The sequence below is a fragment of the Polyodon spathula genome, chromosome 12 (genome assembly GCF_017654505.1).
Source record: "Polyodon spathula isolate WHYD16114869_AA chromosome 12, ASM1765450v1, whole genome shotgun sequence".
NCBI classification, from domain to species: Eukaryota; Metazoa; Chordata; class Actinopteri; order Acipenseriformes; family Polyodontidae; genus Polyodon; species Polyodon spathula.
The window spans coordinates 1830668-1848167 of NC_054545.1; the positions used below are offsets into that span (position 1 = coordinate 1830668).

General features: G+C 54.4%; 1 protein-coding gene across 1 annotated transcript in view; it reads right to left on the bottom strand.

The window, feature by feature from the left end:
• The window catches only part of LOC121324293 (cytosolic phospholipase A2 zeta-like), a 33283-nt gene that overhangs the window by 2092 nt on the left and 13691 nt on the right, over window positions 1–17500 (bottom strand). The window contains exons 13-18 of the mRNA XM_041266003.1: window positions 15862–16084; window positions 14583–14855; window positions 12364–12556; window positions 8517–9521; window positions 8244–8410; window positions 7929–8115 (exon numbers count right to left, since the gene is read on the bottom strand). Of these exons, the coding sequence (XP_041121937.1) occupies window positions 7929–8115; window positions 8244–8410; window positions 8517–9521; window positions 12364–12556; window positions 14583–14855; window positions 15862–16084 (2048 nt within the window). The remainder of the gene's footprint in view (window positions 1–7928; window positions 8116–8243; window positions 8411–8516; window positions 9522–12363; window positions 12557–14582; window positions 14856–15861; window positions 16085–17500) is intronic.

The following is a 17500-nucleotide window of genomic DNA, read 5'->3' on the forward strand; positions in this document are numbered from 1 at the left end:
GACACTCAGCCACTCAGCAGGGCTCTCTCATCTCAGGGTTATAGTCAGACACTCAGCCACTCAGCACGGCTCTCTCATCTCAGGGTTATAGTCAGACACTCAGCCACTCAGCAGGGCTCTCTCATCTCAGGGTTATAGTCAGACACTCAGCCACTCAGCAGGGCTCTCTCATCTCAGAGTTATAGTCAGACACTCAGCCACTCAGCACGGCTCTCTCATCTCAGGGTTATAGTCAGACACTCAGCCACTCAGCAGGGCTCTCTCATCTCAGGGTTATAGTCAGACACTCAGCCACTCAGCACGGCTCTCTCATCTCAGAGTTATAGTCAGACACTCAGCCACTCAGCAGGGCTCTCTCATCTCAGAGTTATAGTCAGACACTCAGCCACTCAGCAGGGCTCTCTCATCTCAGAGTTATAGTCAGACACTCAGCCACTCAGCACGGCTCTCTCATCTCAGAGTTATAGTCAGACACTCAGCCACTCAGCACGGCTCTCTCATCTCAGAGTTATAGTCAGACACTCAGCCACTCAGCACGGCTCTCTCATCTCAGGGTTATAGTCAGACACTCAGCCACTCAGCACGGCTCTCTCATCTCAGAGTTATAGTCAGACACTCAGCCACTCAGCACGGCTCTCTCATCTCAGAGTTATAGTCAAACACTCAGCCACTCAGCACGGCTCTCTCATCTCAGAGTTATAGTCAGACACTCAGCCACTCAGCAGGGCTCTCTCATCTCAGGGTTATAGTCAGACACTCAGCCACTCAGCAGGGCTCTCTCATCTCAGGGTTATAGTCAGACACTCAGCCACTCAGCAGGGCTCTCTCATCTCAGGGTTATAGTCAGACACTCAGCCACTCAGCACGGCTCTCTCATCTCAGAGTTATAGTCAAACACTCAGCCACTCAGCACGGCTCTCTCATCTCACAGTTATAGTCAAACACTCAGCCACTCAGCACGGCTCTCTCATCTCAGAGTTATAGTCAGACACTCAGCCACTCAGCAGGGCTCTCTCATCTCAGAGTTATAGTCAGACACTCAGCCACTCAGCACGGCTCTCTCATCTCAGGGTTATAGTCAAACACTCAGCCACTCAGCACGGCTCTCTCATCTCAGAGTTATAGTCAAACACTCAGCCACTCAGCAGGGCTCTCTCATCTCAGAGTTATAGTCAGACACTCAGCCACTCAGCACGGCTCTCTCATCTCAGAGTTATAGTCAAACACTCAGCCACTCAGCACGGCTCTCTCATCTCAGAGTTATAGTCAGACACTCAGCCACTCAGCACGGCTCTCTCATCTCAGAGTTATAGTCAGACACTCAGCCACTCAGCACGGCTCTCTCATCTCAGAGTTATAGTCAAACACTCAGCCACTCAGCACGGCTCTCTCATCTCAGAGTTATAGTCAGACACTCAGCCACTCAGCACGGCTCTCTCATCTCAGGGTTATAGTCAGACACTCAGCCACTCAGCACGGCTCTCTCATCTCAGGGTTATAGTCAGACACTCAGCCACTCAGCAGGGCTCTCTCATCTCAGAGTTATAGTCAGACACTCAGCCACTCAGCACGGCTCTCTCATCTCAGAGTTATAGTCAAACACTCAGCCACTCAGCACGGCTCTCTCATCTCAGAGTTATAGTCAGACACTCAGCCACTCAGCACGGCTCTCTCATCTCAGAGTTATAGTCAGACACTCAGCCACTCAGCACGGCTCTCTCATCTCAGGGTTATAGTCAGACACTCAGCCACTCAGCAGGGCTCTCTCATCTCAGGGTTATAGTCAGACACTCAGCCACTCAGCAGGGCTCTCTCATCTCAGGGTTATAGTCAGACACTCAGCCACTCAGCAGGGCTCTCTCATCTCAGAGTTATAGTCAGACACTCAGCCACTCAGCACGGCTCTCTCATCTCAGAGTTATAGTCAGACACTCAGCCACTCAGCAGGGCTCTCTCATCTCAGAGTTATAGTCAGACACTCAGCCACTCAGCAGGGCTCTCTCATCTCAGGGTTATAGTCAGACACTCAGCCACTCAGCAGGGCTCTCTCATCTCAGAGTTATAGTCAGACACTCAGCCACTCAGCACGGCTCTCTCATCTCAGAGTTATAGTCAGACACTCAGCCACTCAGCACGGCTCTCTCATCTCAGAGTTATAGTCAGACACTCAGCCACTCAGCACGGCTCTCTCATCTCAGGGTTATAGTCAAACACTCAGCCACTCAGCACGGCTCTCTCATCTCAGAGTTATAGTCAGACACTCAGCCACTCAGCAGGGCTCTCTCATCTCAGAGTTATAGTCAGACACTCAGCCACTCAGCACGGCTCTCTCATCTCAGAGTTATAGTCAGACACTCAGCCACTCAGCACGGCTCTCTCATCTCAGGGTTATAGTCAGACACTCAGCCACTCAGCACGGCTCTCTCATCTCAGAGTTATAGTCAAACACTCAGCCACTCAGCACGGCTCTCTCATCTCAGAGTTATAGTCAAACACTCAGCCACTCAGCACGGCTCTCTCATCTCAGAGTTATAGTCAGACACTCAGCCACTCAGCACGGCTCTCTCATCTCAGAGTTATAGTCAGACACTCAGCCACTCAGCACGGCTCTCTCATCTCAGAGTTATAGTCAGACACTCAGCCACTCAGCAGGGCTCTCTCATCTCAGGGTTATAGTCAGACACTCAGCCACTCAGCAGGGCTCTCTCATCTCAGGGTTATAGTCAGACACTCAGCCACTCAGCACGGCTCTCTCATCTCAGAGTTATAGTCAGACACTCAGCCACTCAGCACGGCTCTCTCATCTCAGGGTTATAGTCAGACACTCAGCCACTCAGCAGGGCTCTCTCATCTCAGAGTTATAGTCAGACACTCAGCCACTCAGCACGGCTCTCTCATCTCAGGGTTATAGTCAGACACTCAGCCACTCAGCAGGGCTCTCTCATCTCAGGGTTATAGTCAGACACTCAGCCACTCAGCAGGGCTCTCTCATCTCAGAGTTATAGTCAGACACTCAGCCACTCAGCACGGCTCTCTCATCTCAGGGTTATAGTCAAACACTCAGCCACTCAGCAGGGCTCTCTCATCTCAGGGTTATAGTCAGACACTCAGCCACTCAGCAGGGCTCTCTCATCTCAGAGTTATAGTCAGACACTCAGCCACTCAGCACGGCTCTCTCATCTCAGAGTTATAGTCAGACACTCAGCCACTCAGCAGGGCTCTCTCATCTCAGGGTTATAGTCAGACACTCAGCCACTCAGCACGGCTCTCTCATCTCAGAGTTATAGTCAGACACTCAGCCACTCAGCAGGGCTCTCTCATCTCAGGGTTATAGTCAGACACTCAGCCACTCAGCAGGGCTCTCTCATCTCAGAGTTATAGTCAGACACTCAGCCACTCAGCACGGCTCTCTCATCTCAGGGTTATAGTCAGACACTCAGCCACTCAGCACGGCTCTCTCATCTCAGAGTTATAGTCAAACACTCAGCCACTCAGCACGGCTCTCTCATCTCAGGGTTATAGTCAAACACTCAGCCACTCAGCACGGCTCTCTCATCTCAGAGTTATAGTCAAACACTCAGCCACTCAGCACGGCTCTCTCATCTCAGAGTTATAGTCAGACACTCAGCCACTCAGCACGGCTCTCTCATCTCAGAGTTATAGTCAGACACTCAGCCACTCAGCACGGCTCTCTCATCTCAGAGTTATAGTCAGACACTCAGCCACTCAGCACGGCTCTCTCATCTCAGGGTTATAGTCAGACACTCAGCCACTCAGCAGGGCTCTCTCATCTCAGGGTTATAGTCAGACACTCAGCCACTCAGCAGGGCTCTCTCATCTCAGAGTTATAGTCAGACACTCAGCCACTCAGCAGGGCTCTCTCATCTCAGAGTTATAGTCAGACACTCAGCCACTCAGCAGGGCTCTCTCATCTCAGAGTTATAGTCAGACACTCAGCCACTCAGCAGGGCTCTCTCATCTCAGAGTTATAGTCAGACACTCAGCCACTCAGCAGGGCTCTCTCATCTCAGGGTTATAGTCAGACACTCAGCCACTCAGCAGGGCTCTCTCATCTCAGAGTTATAGTCAGACACTCAGCCACTCAGCAGGGCTCTCTCATCTCAGAGTTATAGTCAGACACTCAGCCACTCAGCAGGGCTCTCTCATCTCAGAGTTATAGTCAGACACTCAGCCACTCAGCAGGGCTCTCTCATCTCAGGGTTATAGTCAGACACTCAGCCACTCAGCACGGCTCTCTCATCTCAGAGTTATAGTCAGACACTCAGCCACTCAGCACGGCTCTCTCATCTCAGAGTTATAGTCAGACACTCAGCCACTCAGCACGGCTCTCTCATCTCAGGGTTATAGTCAGACACTCAGCCACTCAGCAGGGCTCTCTCATCTCAGGGTTATAGTCAGACACTCAGCCACTCAGCAGGGCTCTCTCATCTCAGGGTTATAGTCAGACACTCAGCCACTCAGCAGGGCTCTCTCATCTCTTATAGTCAGACACTCAGCCACTCAGCACGGCTCTCTCATCTCAGAGTTATAGTCAGACACTCAGCCACTCAGCACGGCTCTCTCATCTCAGAGTTATAGTCAGACACTCAGCCACTCAGCACGGCTCTCTCATCTCAGAGTTATAGTCAGACACTCAGCCACTCAGCACGGCTCTCTCATCTCAGGGTTATAGTCAGACACTCAGCCACTCAGCACGGCTCTCTCATCTCAGAGTTATAGTCAGACACTCAGCCACTCAGCAGGGCTCTCTCATCTCAGAGTTATAGTCAGACACTCAGCCACTCAGCAGGGCTCTCTCATCTCAAGTTATAGTCAGACACTCAGCCACTCAGCACGGCTCTCTCATCTCAGAGTTATAGTCAGACACTCAGCCACTCAGCACGGCTCTCTCATCTCAGGGTTATAGTCAAACACTCAGCCACTCAGCACGGCTCTCTCATCTCAGGGTTATAGTCACACTCAGCCACTCAGCACGGCTCTCTCATCTCAGAGTTATAGTCAGACACTCAGCCACTCAGCACGGCTCTCTCATCTCAGAGTTATAGTCAGACACTCAGCCACTCAGGGCTCTCTCATCTCAGAGTTATAGTCAGACACTCAGCCACTCAGCAGGGCTCTCTCATCTCAGAGTTATAGTCAGACACTCAGCCACTCAGCACGGCTCTCTCATCTCAGAGTTATAGTCAGACACTCAGCCACTCAGCAGGGCTCTCTCATCTCAGAGTTATAGTCAAACACTCAGCCACTCAGCAGGGCTCTCTCATCTCAGGGTTATAGTCAGACACTCAGCCACTCAGCAGGGCTCTCTCATCTCAGGGTTATAGTCAGACACTCAGCCACTCAGCACGGCTCTCTCATCTCAGGGTTATAGTCAGACACTCAGCCACTCAGCACGGCTCTCTCATCTCAGGGTTATAGTCAGACACTCAGCCACTCAGCAGGGCTCTCTCATCTCAGAGTTATAGTCAGACACTCAGCCACTCAGCAGGGCTCTCTCATCTCAGAGTTATAGTCAGACACTCAGCCACTCAGCACGGCTCTCTCATCTCAGAGTTATAGTCACACTCAGCCACTCAGCACGGCTCTCTCATCTCAGAGTTATAGTCACACTCAGCCACTCAGCACGGCTCTCTCATCTCAGAGTTATAGTCAGACACTCAGCCACTCAGCACGGCTCTCTCATCTCAGAGTTATAGTTCAGCCACTCAGCACGGCTCTCTCATCTCAGAGTTATAGTCAGACACTCAGCCACTCAGCACGGCTCTCTCATCTCAGAGTTATAGTCAAACACTCAGCCACTCAGCACGGCTCTCTCATCTCAGAGTTATAGTCAGACACTCAGCCACTCAGCACGGCTCTCTCATCTCAGCGTTATAGTCAGACACTCAGCCACTCAGCACGGCTCTCTCATCTCAGGGTTATAGTCAGACACTCAGCCACTCAGCAGGGCTCTCTCATCTCAGAGTTATAGTCAAACACTCAGCCACTCAGCACGGCTCTCTCATCTCAGAGTTATAGTCAGACACTCAGCCACTCAGCAGGGCTCTCTCATCTCAGGGTTATAGTCAGACACTCAGCCACTCAGCACGGCTCTCTCATCTCAGAGTTATAGTCAGACACTCAGCCACTCAGCACGGCTCTCTCATCTCAGAGTTATAGTCAAACACTCAGCCACTCAGCACGGCTCTCTCATCTCAGAGTTATAGTCTCACTCCACTCAGCAGGGCTCTCTCATCTCAGAGTTATAGTCAGACACTCAGCCACTCAGCACGGCTCTCTCATCTCAGAGTTATAGTCAGACACTCAGCCACTCAGCACGGCTCTCTCATCTCAGGGTTATAGTCAGACACTCAGCCACTCAGCACGGCTCTCTCATCTCAGGGTTATAGTCAGACACTCAGCCACTCAGCAGGGCTCTCTCATCTCAGGGTTATAGTCAGACACTCAGCCACTCAGCAGGGCTCTCTCATCTCAGAGTTATAGTCAGACACTCAGCCACTCAGCACGGCTCTCTCATCTCAGGGTTATAGTCAGACACTCAGCCACTCAGCAGGGCTCTCTCATCTCAGAGTTATAGTCAGACACTCAGCCACTCAGCAGGGCTCTCTCATCTCAGGGTTATAGTCAGACACTCAGCCACTCAGCAGGGCTCTCTCATCTCAGAGTTATAGTCAGACACTCAGCCACTCAGCAGGGCTCTCTCATCTCAGGGTTATAGTCAGACACTCCACTCAGCAGGGCTCTCTCATCTCAGAGTTATAGTCACACTCAGCACTCAGCAGGGCTCTCTCATCTCAGGGTTATAGTCAGACACTCAGCCACTCAGCAGGGCTCTCTCATCTCAGGGTTATAGTCAGACACTCAGACACTCAGCAGGGCTCTCTCATCTCAGAGTTATAGTCACACTCAGCCACTCAGCAGGGCTCTCTCATCTCAGGGTTATAGTCAAACACTCAGCCACTCAGCAGGGCTCTCTCTCTCAGAGTTATAGTCAAACACTCAGCCACTCAGCACGGCTCTCTCATCTCAGAGTTATAGTCAGACACTCAGCCACTCAGCAGGGCTCTCTCATCTCAGGGTTATAGTCAGACACTCAGCCACTCAGCACGGCTCTCTCATCTCAGAGTTATAGTCAGACACTCAGCCACTCAGCAGGGCTCTCTCATCTCAGGGTTATAGTCACACTCGGCCACTCAGCACGGCTCTCTCATCTCAGAGTTATAGTCAGACACTCAGCCACTCAGCAGGGCTCTCTCATCTCAGAGTTATAGTCAGACACTCAGCCACTCAGCACGGCTCTCTCATCTCAGAGTTATAGTCAGACACTCAGCCACTCAGCACGGCTCTCTCATCTCAGAGTTATAGTCAGACACTCAGCCACTCAGCACGGCTCTCTCATCTCAGAGTTATAGTCAGACACTCAGCCACTCAGCAGGGCTCTCTCATCTCAGAGTTATAGTCAGACACTCAGCCACTCAGCAGGGCTCTCTCATCTCAGAGTTATAGTCAAACACTCAGCCACTCAGCACGGCTCTCTCATCTCAGAGTTATAGTCAGACACTCAGCCACTCAGCAGGGCTCTCTCATCTGCAGTGATAGTCAGACACTCAGCACGGCTCTCTCATCTCAGAGTTATAGTATCAGCCACTCAGCTCTCTCATCTCAGAGTTATAGTCAGACACTCAGCCACTCAGCAGGGCTCTCTCATCTCAGAGTTATAGTCAGATATTCAGCTTGGCTCTCTCATCTTACTTCTGCCTCTGTCACTCTCCCTGCCCCCTCCCTCTCTCTTTCCCTGCCACCTCCCTCTCTTCGCTCCACCTCTCAATCCCCTTCACTCCCCGCCTCTCTCCTTTTCTCAATCTCTCCCCCTCTCTATCCCTTTCCTCCTCCTCTCTCCCTCCTACCTGGGGCGCTGTTCTCTCTGAAGGAGTAGTTGACCAAAGGGAAATGCAGCACTATCGGGGCGCGGGGGTCCCCCTCGTCTGTGAAGACGTAGCACTCCTGCAGGGGGCGCCCCTCGATGGAGCTCAGATCGATGCGGGGGAAGGGCAGGCAGTGATCAGCACAGTATTGCTCTGTCAGCTTCAGAGCCTGGGGGGGAGAGGAAGTGAGGTACAAGCAAGACAGGAAGGGGATTATTTTGTCTGTTGTGCTGCAGCCATGGTTACTGTCAGGTTGGTTTTAGGTCAGGTGTCCCACCCTGCACTTGCCCCACTCACCTTGAACTGGTCCCCCCAGGTGAAGTTGAATGACAGCAACACGTCAACGCCCCTCTCGGGTCTCAGCAGGGGCGGGGTCCCCGTGTTGATGGAGAACCCCGAATCCGCCAAGTGTAGCTGGGGGTCAGCAGGAGTCAGCTGATTCGGGAAGGCATCCAGATGGGTTCCTGAAAACACAGAGCCCAGGCTTTACAGGCTGGCTGTAATCTCGATGCAGGCTCAGCCCCTCTCTTCTGCTCCCCCTGCTCCCCCCTCTCTCACTCCCTGTGTTACCTTTCCATGCAGTGAAGCCGTGGCTCTGGCTGTAGTCTCGATGCAGGCTCAGCCCCTCTCTTCTGCTCCCCCTGCTCCCCCCTCTCTCACTCCCTGTGTTACCTTTCCATGCAGTGAGGCCGTGGCTCTGGCTGTAGTCTTGATGCAGGCTCAGCCCCTCTCTTCTGCTCCCCCTGCTCCCCCCTCTCTCACTCCCTGCGTTACCTTTCCATGCAGTGAAGCCGTGGCTCTGGCTGTAGTCTCGATGCAGGCTCAGCCCCTCTCTTCTGCTCCCCCTGCTCCCCCCTCTCTCACTCCCTGCGTTACCTTTCCATGCAGTGAAGCCGTGGCTCTGGCTGTAGTCTCGATGCAGGCTCAGCCCCTCTCTTCTGCTCCCCCTGCTCCCCCCTCTCTCACTCCCTGCATTACCTTTCCATGCAGTGAAGCCGTGGCTCTGGCTGTAGTCTCGATGCAGGCTCAGCCCCTCTCTTCTGCTCCCCCTGCTCCCCCCTCTCTCACTCCCTGCGTTACCTTTCCATGCAGTGAAGCCGTGGCTCTGGCTGTAGTCTCGATGCAGGCTCAGCCCCTCTCTTCTGCTCCCCCTGCTCCCCCCTCTCTCACTCCCTGCGTTACCTTTCCATGCAGTGAAGCCGTGGCTCTGGCTGTAGTCTCGATGCAGGCTCAGCCCCTCTCTTCTGCTCCCCCTGCTCCCCCCTCTCTCACTCCCTGCGTTACCTTTCCATGCAGTGAAGCCGTGGCTCTGGCTGTAGTCTCGATGCAGGCTCAGCCCCTCTCTTCTGCTCCCCCTGCTCCCCCCTCTCTCACTCCCTGCGTTACCTTTCCATGCAGTGAAGCCGTGGCTCTGGCTGTAGTCTCGATGGAGGCTCAGCCCTCTCATGAAGTTGTAGCTCTGGCCGATGATGGGCCGGTCACTCAGCATCTCCTCCAGCAGCTGGGTAACCGCATTGACTGGAATCACAAAGAAGGTGTCCAGCGCGGCTGGCTTCCCCGCCACAGCGCCCTCGTCTGGACGGAGGAGACAATCACAACAGTCCTTCTATAGCGCACTGTGTTGCTAACATGCCTTGCGTTGGGATTCGAGTCAGAGTTTGGGGTTAGGGTACCGGGTTGAAGTTAGGATTAGAGTAGGGGGTTGGGGTTGGGTCTAACTAGTCGATGTATCATGAGGTGTAATTGAAGCCTTCCTTGCTGAAAGCCTTTTCTTTCCTATTGGAAGCGCCCTGCTCAGCAACGATGGAGGGAGGAAGTGCCCTGCACAGCAGTGAGGGAGGGAGGGAGCGCCCTGCACAGCAGTGAGGGAGGGAGGGAGCGCCCTGCACAGCAGTGATGGAGGGAGGGAGCGCCCTGCACAGCAGTGAGGGAGGGAGGAAGTGCCCTGCACAGCAGTGAGGGAGGGAGGGAGCGCCCTGCTCAGCAACGATGGAGGGAGGAAGTGCCCTGCACAGCAGTGAGGGAGGGAGGGAGCGCCCTGCACAGCAGTGAGGGAGGGAGGGAGCGCCCTGCACAGCAGTGATGGAGGGAGGGAGCGCCCTGCACAGCAGTGATGGAGGGAGGGAGTGCCCTGCACAGCAGTGATGGAGGGAGGGAGCGCCCTGCACAGCAGTGATGGAGGGAGGAAGTGCCCTGCACAGCAGTGATGGAGGGAGGGAGTGCCCTGCACAGCAGTGATGGAGGGAGGGAGTGCCCTGCACAGCAGTGAGGGAGGGAGGGAGCGCCCTGCACAGCAGTGATGGAGGGAGGGAGCGCCCTGCACAGCAGTGATGGAGGGAGGGAGCCCTGCACAGCAGTGAGGGAGGGAGGGAGCGCCCTGCACAGCAGTGATGGAGGGAGGGAGCGCCCTGCACAGCAGTGAGGGAGGGAGGGAGCGCCCTGCACAGCAGTGATGGAGGGAGGAGGGAGCGCCCTGCACAGCAGTGATGGAGGGAGGGAGTGCCCTGCACAGCAGTGATGGAGGGAGGGAGCGCCCTGCACAGCAGTGATGGAGGGAGGGAGCACCCTGCACAGCAGTGATGGAGGGAGGGAGCGCCCTGCACAGCAGTGATGGAGGGAGGGAGTGCCCTGCACAGCAGTGGAGGGAGGGAGGGAGCGCCCTGCACAGCAGTGATGGAGGGAGGGAGTGCCCTGCACAGCAGTGATGGAGGGAGGGAGCGCCCTGCACAGCAGTGATGGAGGGAGGGAGCGCCCTGCACAGCAGTGCCCTGCACAGCAGTGATGGAGGGAGGGAGTGCCCTGCACAGCAGTGATGGAGGGAGGGAGCGCCCTGCACAGCAGTGAGGGAGGGAGGGAGTGCCCTGCACAGCAGTGATGCAGGGAGGGAGTGCCCTGCACAGCAGTGATGGAGGGAGGGAGTGCCCTGCACAGCAGTGATGGAGGGAGGGAGCGCCCTGCACAGCAGTGATGGAGGGAGGGAGTGCCCTGCACAGCAGTGAGGGAGGGAGGGAGCGCCCTGCACAGCAGTGAGGGAGGGAGGGAGTGCCCTGCACAGCAGTGATGGAGGGAGGAAGTGCCCTGCACAGCAGTGATGGAGGGAGGGAGCGCCCTGCACAGCAGTGATGGAGGGAGGGAGTGCCCTGCACAGCAGTGATGGAGGGAGGGAGCGCCCTGCACAGCAGTGATGGAGGGGGAGGGAGTGCCCTGCACAGCAGTGAGGGAGGGAGCGCCCTGCACAGCAGTGATGGAGGGAGGGAGCGCCCTGCACAGCAGTGATGGAGGGAGGGAGCGCCCTGCACAGCAGTGATGGAGGGAGAGAGGGAGCGCCCTGCACAGCAGTGATGGAGGGAAGGAGGGAGTGCCCTGCACAGCAGTGATGGAGGGAGGGAGCGCCCTGCACAGCAGTGATGGAGGGAGGGAGCGCCCTGCACAGCAGTGAGGGAGGGAGAGAGGGAGCGCCCTGCACAGCAGTGAGGGAGGGAGGGAGTGCCCTGCACAGCAGTGATGCAGGGAGGAAGTGCCCCGCACAGCAGTGATGGAGGGAGAGAGGGAGTGCCCTGCACAGCAGTGAGGGAGGGAGGGAGCGCCCTGCACAGCAGTGATGGAGGGAGGGAGTGCCCTGCACAGCAGTGATGGAGGGAGGGAGCGCCCTGCACAGCAGTGATGGAGGGAGGAGGGAGCGCCCTGCACAGCAGTGAGGGAGGGAGGGAGTGCCCTGCACAGCAGTGATGGAGGGAGCGCCCTGCACAGCAGTGAGGGAGGGAGGGAGCGCCCTGCACAGCAGTGATGGAGGGAGGGAGGGAGCGCCCTGCACAGCAGTGATGGAGGGGGAGGGAGTGCCCTGCACAGCAGTGATGGAGGGAGGGAGCGCCCTGCACAGCAGTGAGGGAGGGAGGGAGCGCCCTGCACAGCAGTGATGGAGGGAGGGAGTGCCCTGCACAGCAGTGATGGAGGGAGGGAGTGCCCTGCACAGCAGTGATGGAGGGAGGGAGCGCCCTGCACAGCAGTGATGGAGGGAGGGAGCGCCCTGCACAGCAGTGATGGAGGGAGGGAGCGCCCTGCACAGCAGGGAGGGAGGGAGAGCCTCAGACTCTCTGCCTCTCTCTCACCTGGTGCTCCGTCCGCGGCTACGTGGCTTCGTAGCACTACCTCCCTCCTCTCCCTTCGCGTACTGTCTTTCACTCACCTCTCCTCATTCCCCCTCCAAGTTACTTTTCGTCCCTCACGGACGTGGTCGTCACCACTATCCTCATTCCCCTCCCGGGCGTGTGTCCTACCTCCTCCACTCACGGACGTTTCGCACTACCTCCCCCTCCGGTACGGTCGTCCCTACCTCCCTCCCTCGGCCTCGTACGCGACTGGGCGAGACACTGACGACCTCCGTCCCTCAGCGAAGCACCCTGAAAGGTCTTCTTACCCTTACTGCGCACGGCCTCTCTGAGCAACTGGATCCAGTTTGGAAAAGAGCCAGACAGTGAGGTCCAGCCTTGGGTCAGGTTAATGGAGAACAAGTTGCTCCACAGCCCTGCAGAAACACAGCAGAGACACAGGAGGGAGGCGGTGTCAGCGATCTGCTCCAATATCTCTGACACGCAGGGATGGGAATAAGACTTCCACTACACAGCAGTTTGATCCCTTCCTGGTTTTATTCTGAGTTAGAATGAGTAAAACTGCTATGCGATAGGAACCTTATTCCCATCCCTGGACTGTAAATCTGAGTTTAGCATGGAAAAGAGGACTTGATTTAGTATTCATAGCCATCTTTATATTTTAATTTAGCATTTATTATAAATAAAAAGAAATTCAATTAAAGAGAGGCAGGGGATGTGTCTCAGGGTCCCTGCCCTGCACTCACCCAGCAGGTAGGGGATGTGTCTCAGGGTCCCTGCCCTAGCATGCTGATCTCACAACACTCGGGGAGTGATTACAGTGTCTATGTCTCAAACAAAGAGAGAATCTAGAACAAGTTTTAAAAAAAAACAAACCCTCATCAATATTCAGAATCTTTACATGCATTCAGTATTCCGCATACTACAACTAGCAAGTGGAAACTATATTCCGCACTTCAGAGCAAATTCCCAAAGCGATTAACTCCAAATCGTCCTGAGCAGAAGGCTGTCTTGTGGGAGAGTTCCCCCAGCACGCTGCACGCAGCACACTGCAGTCTTACTTACTTTTAGAAACACTTTGAGAAGTTGCCCTACCAAAACATTGAAAAGAACATTATGCATTATAAAATAGATACATAGATAGGAAACTTGATGTGGTGCAATTGTACACACAGTGACTGAAGGGGACATACCACCTAGCAACCTCTGCACAGTCATACTGGGAATATGGCTGACATGTGGAATATTCAGGTCACATGGGTTGCTATTAGAATCTGATGGTAATCTGGTGGTTAGCGGTGTGCCTTTGTAAAGCACTAACCTCAAGGCTCTGTACAGTGGGCAGACCAGTCTCTAGTGAAAGAGAAGGAATTGAACAAATCTAATATCAATCTGGCAGCCTTGTTTTATTTTCCATTTGTGTTGGTCTGGGTTTAATGCAATGCAAGCTGCTCTCCAGGGCGGTGCCCCAGTATTTGCAATGCAAGCTTCTCTCCAGCGCTGTGCCCCAGTATTTGCAATGCAAGCTGCTCTCCAGCACTGTGCCCCAGTATTTGCAATGCAAGCTGCTCTCCAGCGCTGTGCCCCAGTATTTGCAATGCAAGCTGCTCTCCAGCGCTGTGCCCCAGTATTTGCAATGCAAGCTGCTCTCCAGCGCTGTGCCCCAGTATTTGCAATGCAAGCTGCTCTCCAGCGCGGTGCCCCAGTATTTGCAATGCAAGCTGCTCTCCAGCGCTGTGCCCCAGTATTTGCAATGCAACTGCTCTCCAGCGCGGTGCCCCAGTATTTGCAATGCAAGCTGCTCTCCAGTGCTGTGCCCCAGTATTTGCAATGCAAGCTGCTCTCCAGCGCGGTGCCCCAGTATTTGCAATGCAAGCTGCTCTCCAGCGCTGTGCCCCAGTATTTGCAATGCAACTGCTCTCCAGCGCTGTGCCCCAGTATTTGCAATGCAAGCTGCTCTCCAGCGCTGTGCCCCAGTATTTGCAATGCAAGCTGCTCTCCAGCGCTGTGCCCCAGTATTTGCAATGCAAGCTGCTCTCCAGCGCTGTGCCCCAGTATTTGCAATGCAAGCTGCTCTCCAGCGCTGTGCCCCAGTATTTGCAATGCAAGCTGCTCTCCAGCGCTGTGCCCCAGTATTTGCAATGCAAGCTGCTCTCCAGCGCTGTGCCCCAGTATTTGCAATGCAAGCTGCTCTCCAGCGCGGTGCCCCAGTATTTGCAATGCAAGCTGCTCTCCAGCGCTGTGCCCCAGTATTTGCAATGCAAGCTGCTCTCCAGCGCTGTGCCCCAGTATTTGCAATGCAAGCTGCTCTCCAGCGCTGTGCCCCAGTATTTGCAATGCAAGCTGCTCTCCAGCGCTGTGCCCCAGTATTTGCAATGCAAGCTGCTCTCCAGCGCTGTGCCCCAGTATTTGCAATGCAAGCTGCTCTCCAGCGCTGTGCCCCAGTATTTGCAATGCAAGCTGCTCTCCAGCGCTGTGCCCCAGTATTTGCAATGCAAGCTGCTCTCCAGCGCTGTGCCCCAGTATTTGCAATGCAAGCTGCTCTCCAGCGCTGTGCCCCAGTATTTGCAATGCAAGCTGCTCTCCAGCGTGGTGCCCCAGTATTTGTAATGCAAGCTGTCCCCCAGCACGGTGCCCCAGTATTTGCAATGCAAGCTGCTCTCCAGTGTGTCATGCCTGTGCTGTTACCCGCCATACTCCCCGCGATCCCCTCCTTCAGGTTGACGGCTGTGTAAATGGGAAAGGGGTTCTGACCCTCTGCTACTGCCCTCTGCTGGTCAGACAGGGTGGCTGGGTCCCTCTGAATAACAGAAAATACAGAAACAAACACATGAAGCCACAGCAGCTTAATCCAGATGGCTTGTTGTAAGGAAGTCTTAGTTTGTTTCATGTTCCTATTAGAGTAATTGGTGTTTGTAAATCCTGTCCTGTAAATGTGTTACCTATAAATAAAACTATTGATGGTTTGCTAAGAATATTTTCTTAAAGGTAACCGGTAGGTGTGTGTGTTTTTATTGTTGTGTTTTCATTTTAAAGCACTGGAATTCGGTGCACAGGATGACATCTGTACACAGGACAATAAGAGGTACTGGCAAACCCGTCCCTGTAATTGGCTGATGCCAGCGGGAGTGCATGAGTGAGCCAGTGTACTCTGTGACTGGCTGATGCCAGGGGTGAGTGTGTGATTGAGCCAGTGCACTTTGTGATTGGCTGATGCCAGGGGTGAGTGTGTGATTGAGCCAGTGCACCTTGTGATTGGATGATGCCAGCGGGAGTGCATGAGTGAGCCAGTGTACTCTGTGACTGGCTGATGCCAGGTGTGAGTGTGTGATTGAGCCAGTGCACTTTGTGATTGGCTGATGCCAGGGGGAGTGCATGAGTGAGCCAGTGTACTCTGTAACTGGCTGATGCCAGGGGTGAGTGTGTGTGTGAGTGAGCCAGTGCACCCTGTGATTGGATGATGCCAGGGGGAGTGCATGAGTGAGCCAGTGTACTCTGTGACTGGCTGATGCCAGGGGTGAGTATGTGATTGAGCCAGTGCACCCTGTGATTGGATGATGCCAGGGGGAGTGCATGAGTGAGCCAGTGTACTCTGTGACTGGCTGATGCCAGGGGTGAGTGTGTGAGTGAGCTAGTGCACTTTGTGATTGGCTGATGCCAGGGGTGAGTGTGTGAGTGAGCTAGTGCACTTTGTGATTGGCTGATGCCAGGGGTGAGTGTGTGAGTGAGCCAGTGCACCCTGTGATTGGATGATGCCAGGGGTGATTGTGGGAGTGAGCCAGTGCAGGGCAGCCTCCTCGCCTCACCTCTCCATGGATCAGGTACTCGATGATCAGCCCCCACAGGTCCAGGAAGCTGACTGCCTGCCCCTCACCTGCCCTCTTCTTTAGCTCCCCATAGTAATACCGCAGCTGCTCCGCCGACAGCACGCCCAGCTGGCTCTTACTGACTGCGGCCTGGGCTCTCCCGATCGGGCCCTGCAGGTCATGATGGGACCAGTCTGGGTCTGTGTAGAGGCTGGACATGGCCCTGAGGAGAGAAGGGGAATCGCAAACTCCTTGCAGTCAACAGATAATTTTGAGACTATAAAACCATGTGAGTGAAATTTGCAGGGGACACTGTATCAAGCACTTAGGGTTGATAGAACCAGTTTTACTGACAAACACGTCTTGTCACTGTTTAGACCAAGCATTACTGTTCTAGTGCTTTTCGATAACGTGATGTCAGTGAGTGGAGTGCAGGCCAGCGGGATTGCTGTATTTAGTGATGTCAGTGAGTGGAGTGCAGGCCAGCGGGATTGCTGTATTTAGTGATGTCAGTGAGTGGAGTGCAGGCCAGCGGGATTGCTGTATTTAGTGATGTCAGTGAGTGGAGTGCAGGCCAGCGGGATTGCTGTATTTAGTGATGTCAGTGAGTGGAGTGCAGGCCAGCGGGATTGCTGTATTTAGTGATGTCAGTGAGTGGAGTGCAGGCCAGCGGGATTGCTGTATTTAGTGATGTCAGTGAGTGGAGTGCAGGCCAGCGGGATTGCTGTATTTAGTGATGTCAGTGAGTGGAGTGCAGGCCAGCGGGATTGCTGTATTTAGTGATGTCAGTGAGTGCAGTGCAGGCCAGCGGGATTGCTGTATTTAGTGATGTCAGTGAGTGGAGTGCAGGCCAGCGGGATTGCTGTATTTAGTGATGTCAGTGAGTGGAGTGCAGGCCAGCGGGATTGCTGTATTTAGTGATGTCAGTGAGTGGAGTGCAGGCCAGCGGGATTGCTGTATTTAGTGATGTCAGTGAGTGGAGTGCAGGCCAGCGGGATTGCTGTATTTAGTGATGTCAGTGAGTGCAGTGCAGGCCAGCGGGATTGCTGTATTTAGTGATGTCAGTGAGTGGAGTGCAGGCCAGCGGGATTGCTGTATTTAGTGATGTCAGTGAGTGGAGTGCAGGCCAGCGGGATTGCTGTATTTAGTGATGTCAGTGAGTGGAGTGCAGGCCAGCGGGATTGCTGTATTTAGTGATGTCAGTGAGTGGAGTGCAGGCCAGCGGGATTGCTGTATTTAGTGATGTCAGTGAGTGGAGTGCAGGCCAGCGGGATTGCTGTATTTAGTGATGTCAGTGAGTGCAGTGCAGGCCAGCGGGATTGCTGTATTTAGTGATGTCAGTGAGTGGAGTGCAGGCCAGCGGGATTGCTGTATTTAGTGATGTCAGTGAGTGGAGTGCAGGCCAGCGGGATTGCTGTATTTAGTGATGTCAGTGAGTGGAGTGCAGGCCAGCGGGATTGCTGTATTTAGTGATGTCAGTGAGTGGAGTGCAGGCCAGCGGGATTGCTGTATTTAGTGATGTCAGTGAGTGGAGTGCAGGCCAGCGGGATTGCTGTATTTAGTGATGTCAGTGAGTGGAGTGCAGGCCAGCGGGATTGCTGTATTTAGTGATGTCAGTGAGTGGAGTGCAGGCCAGCGG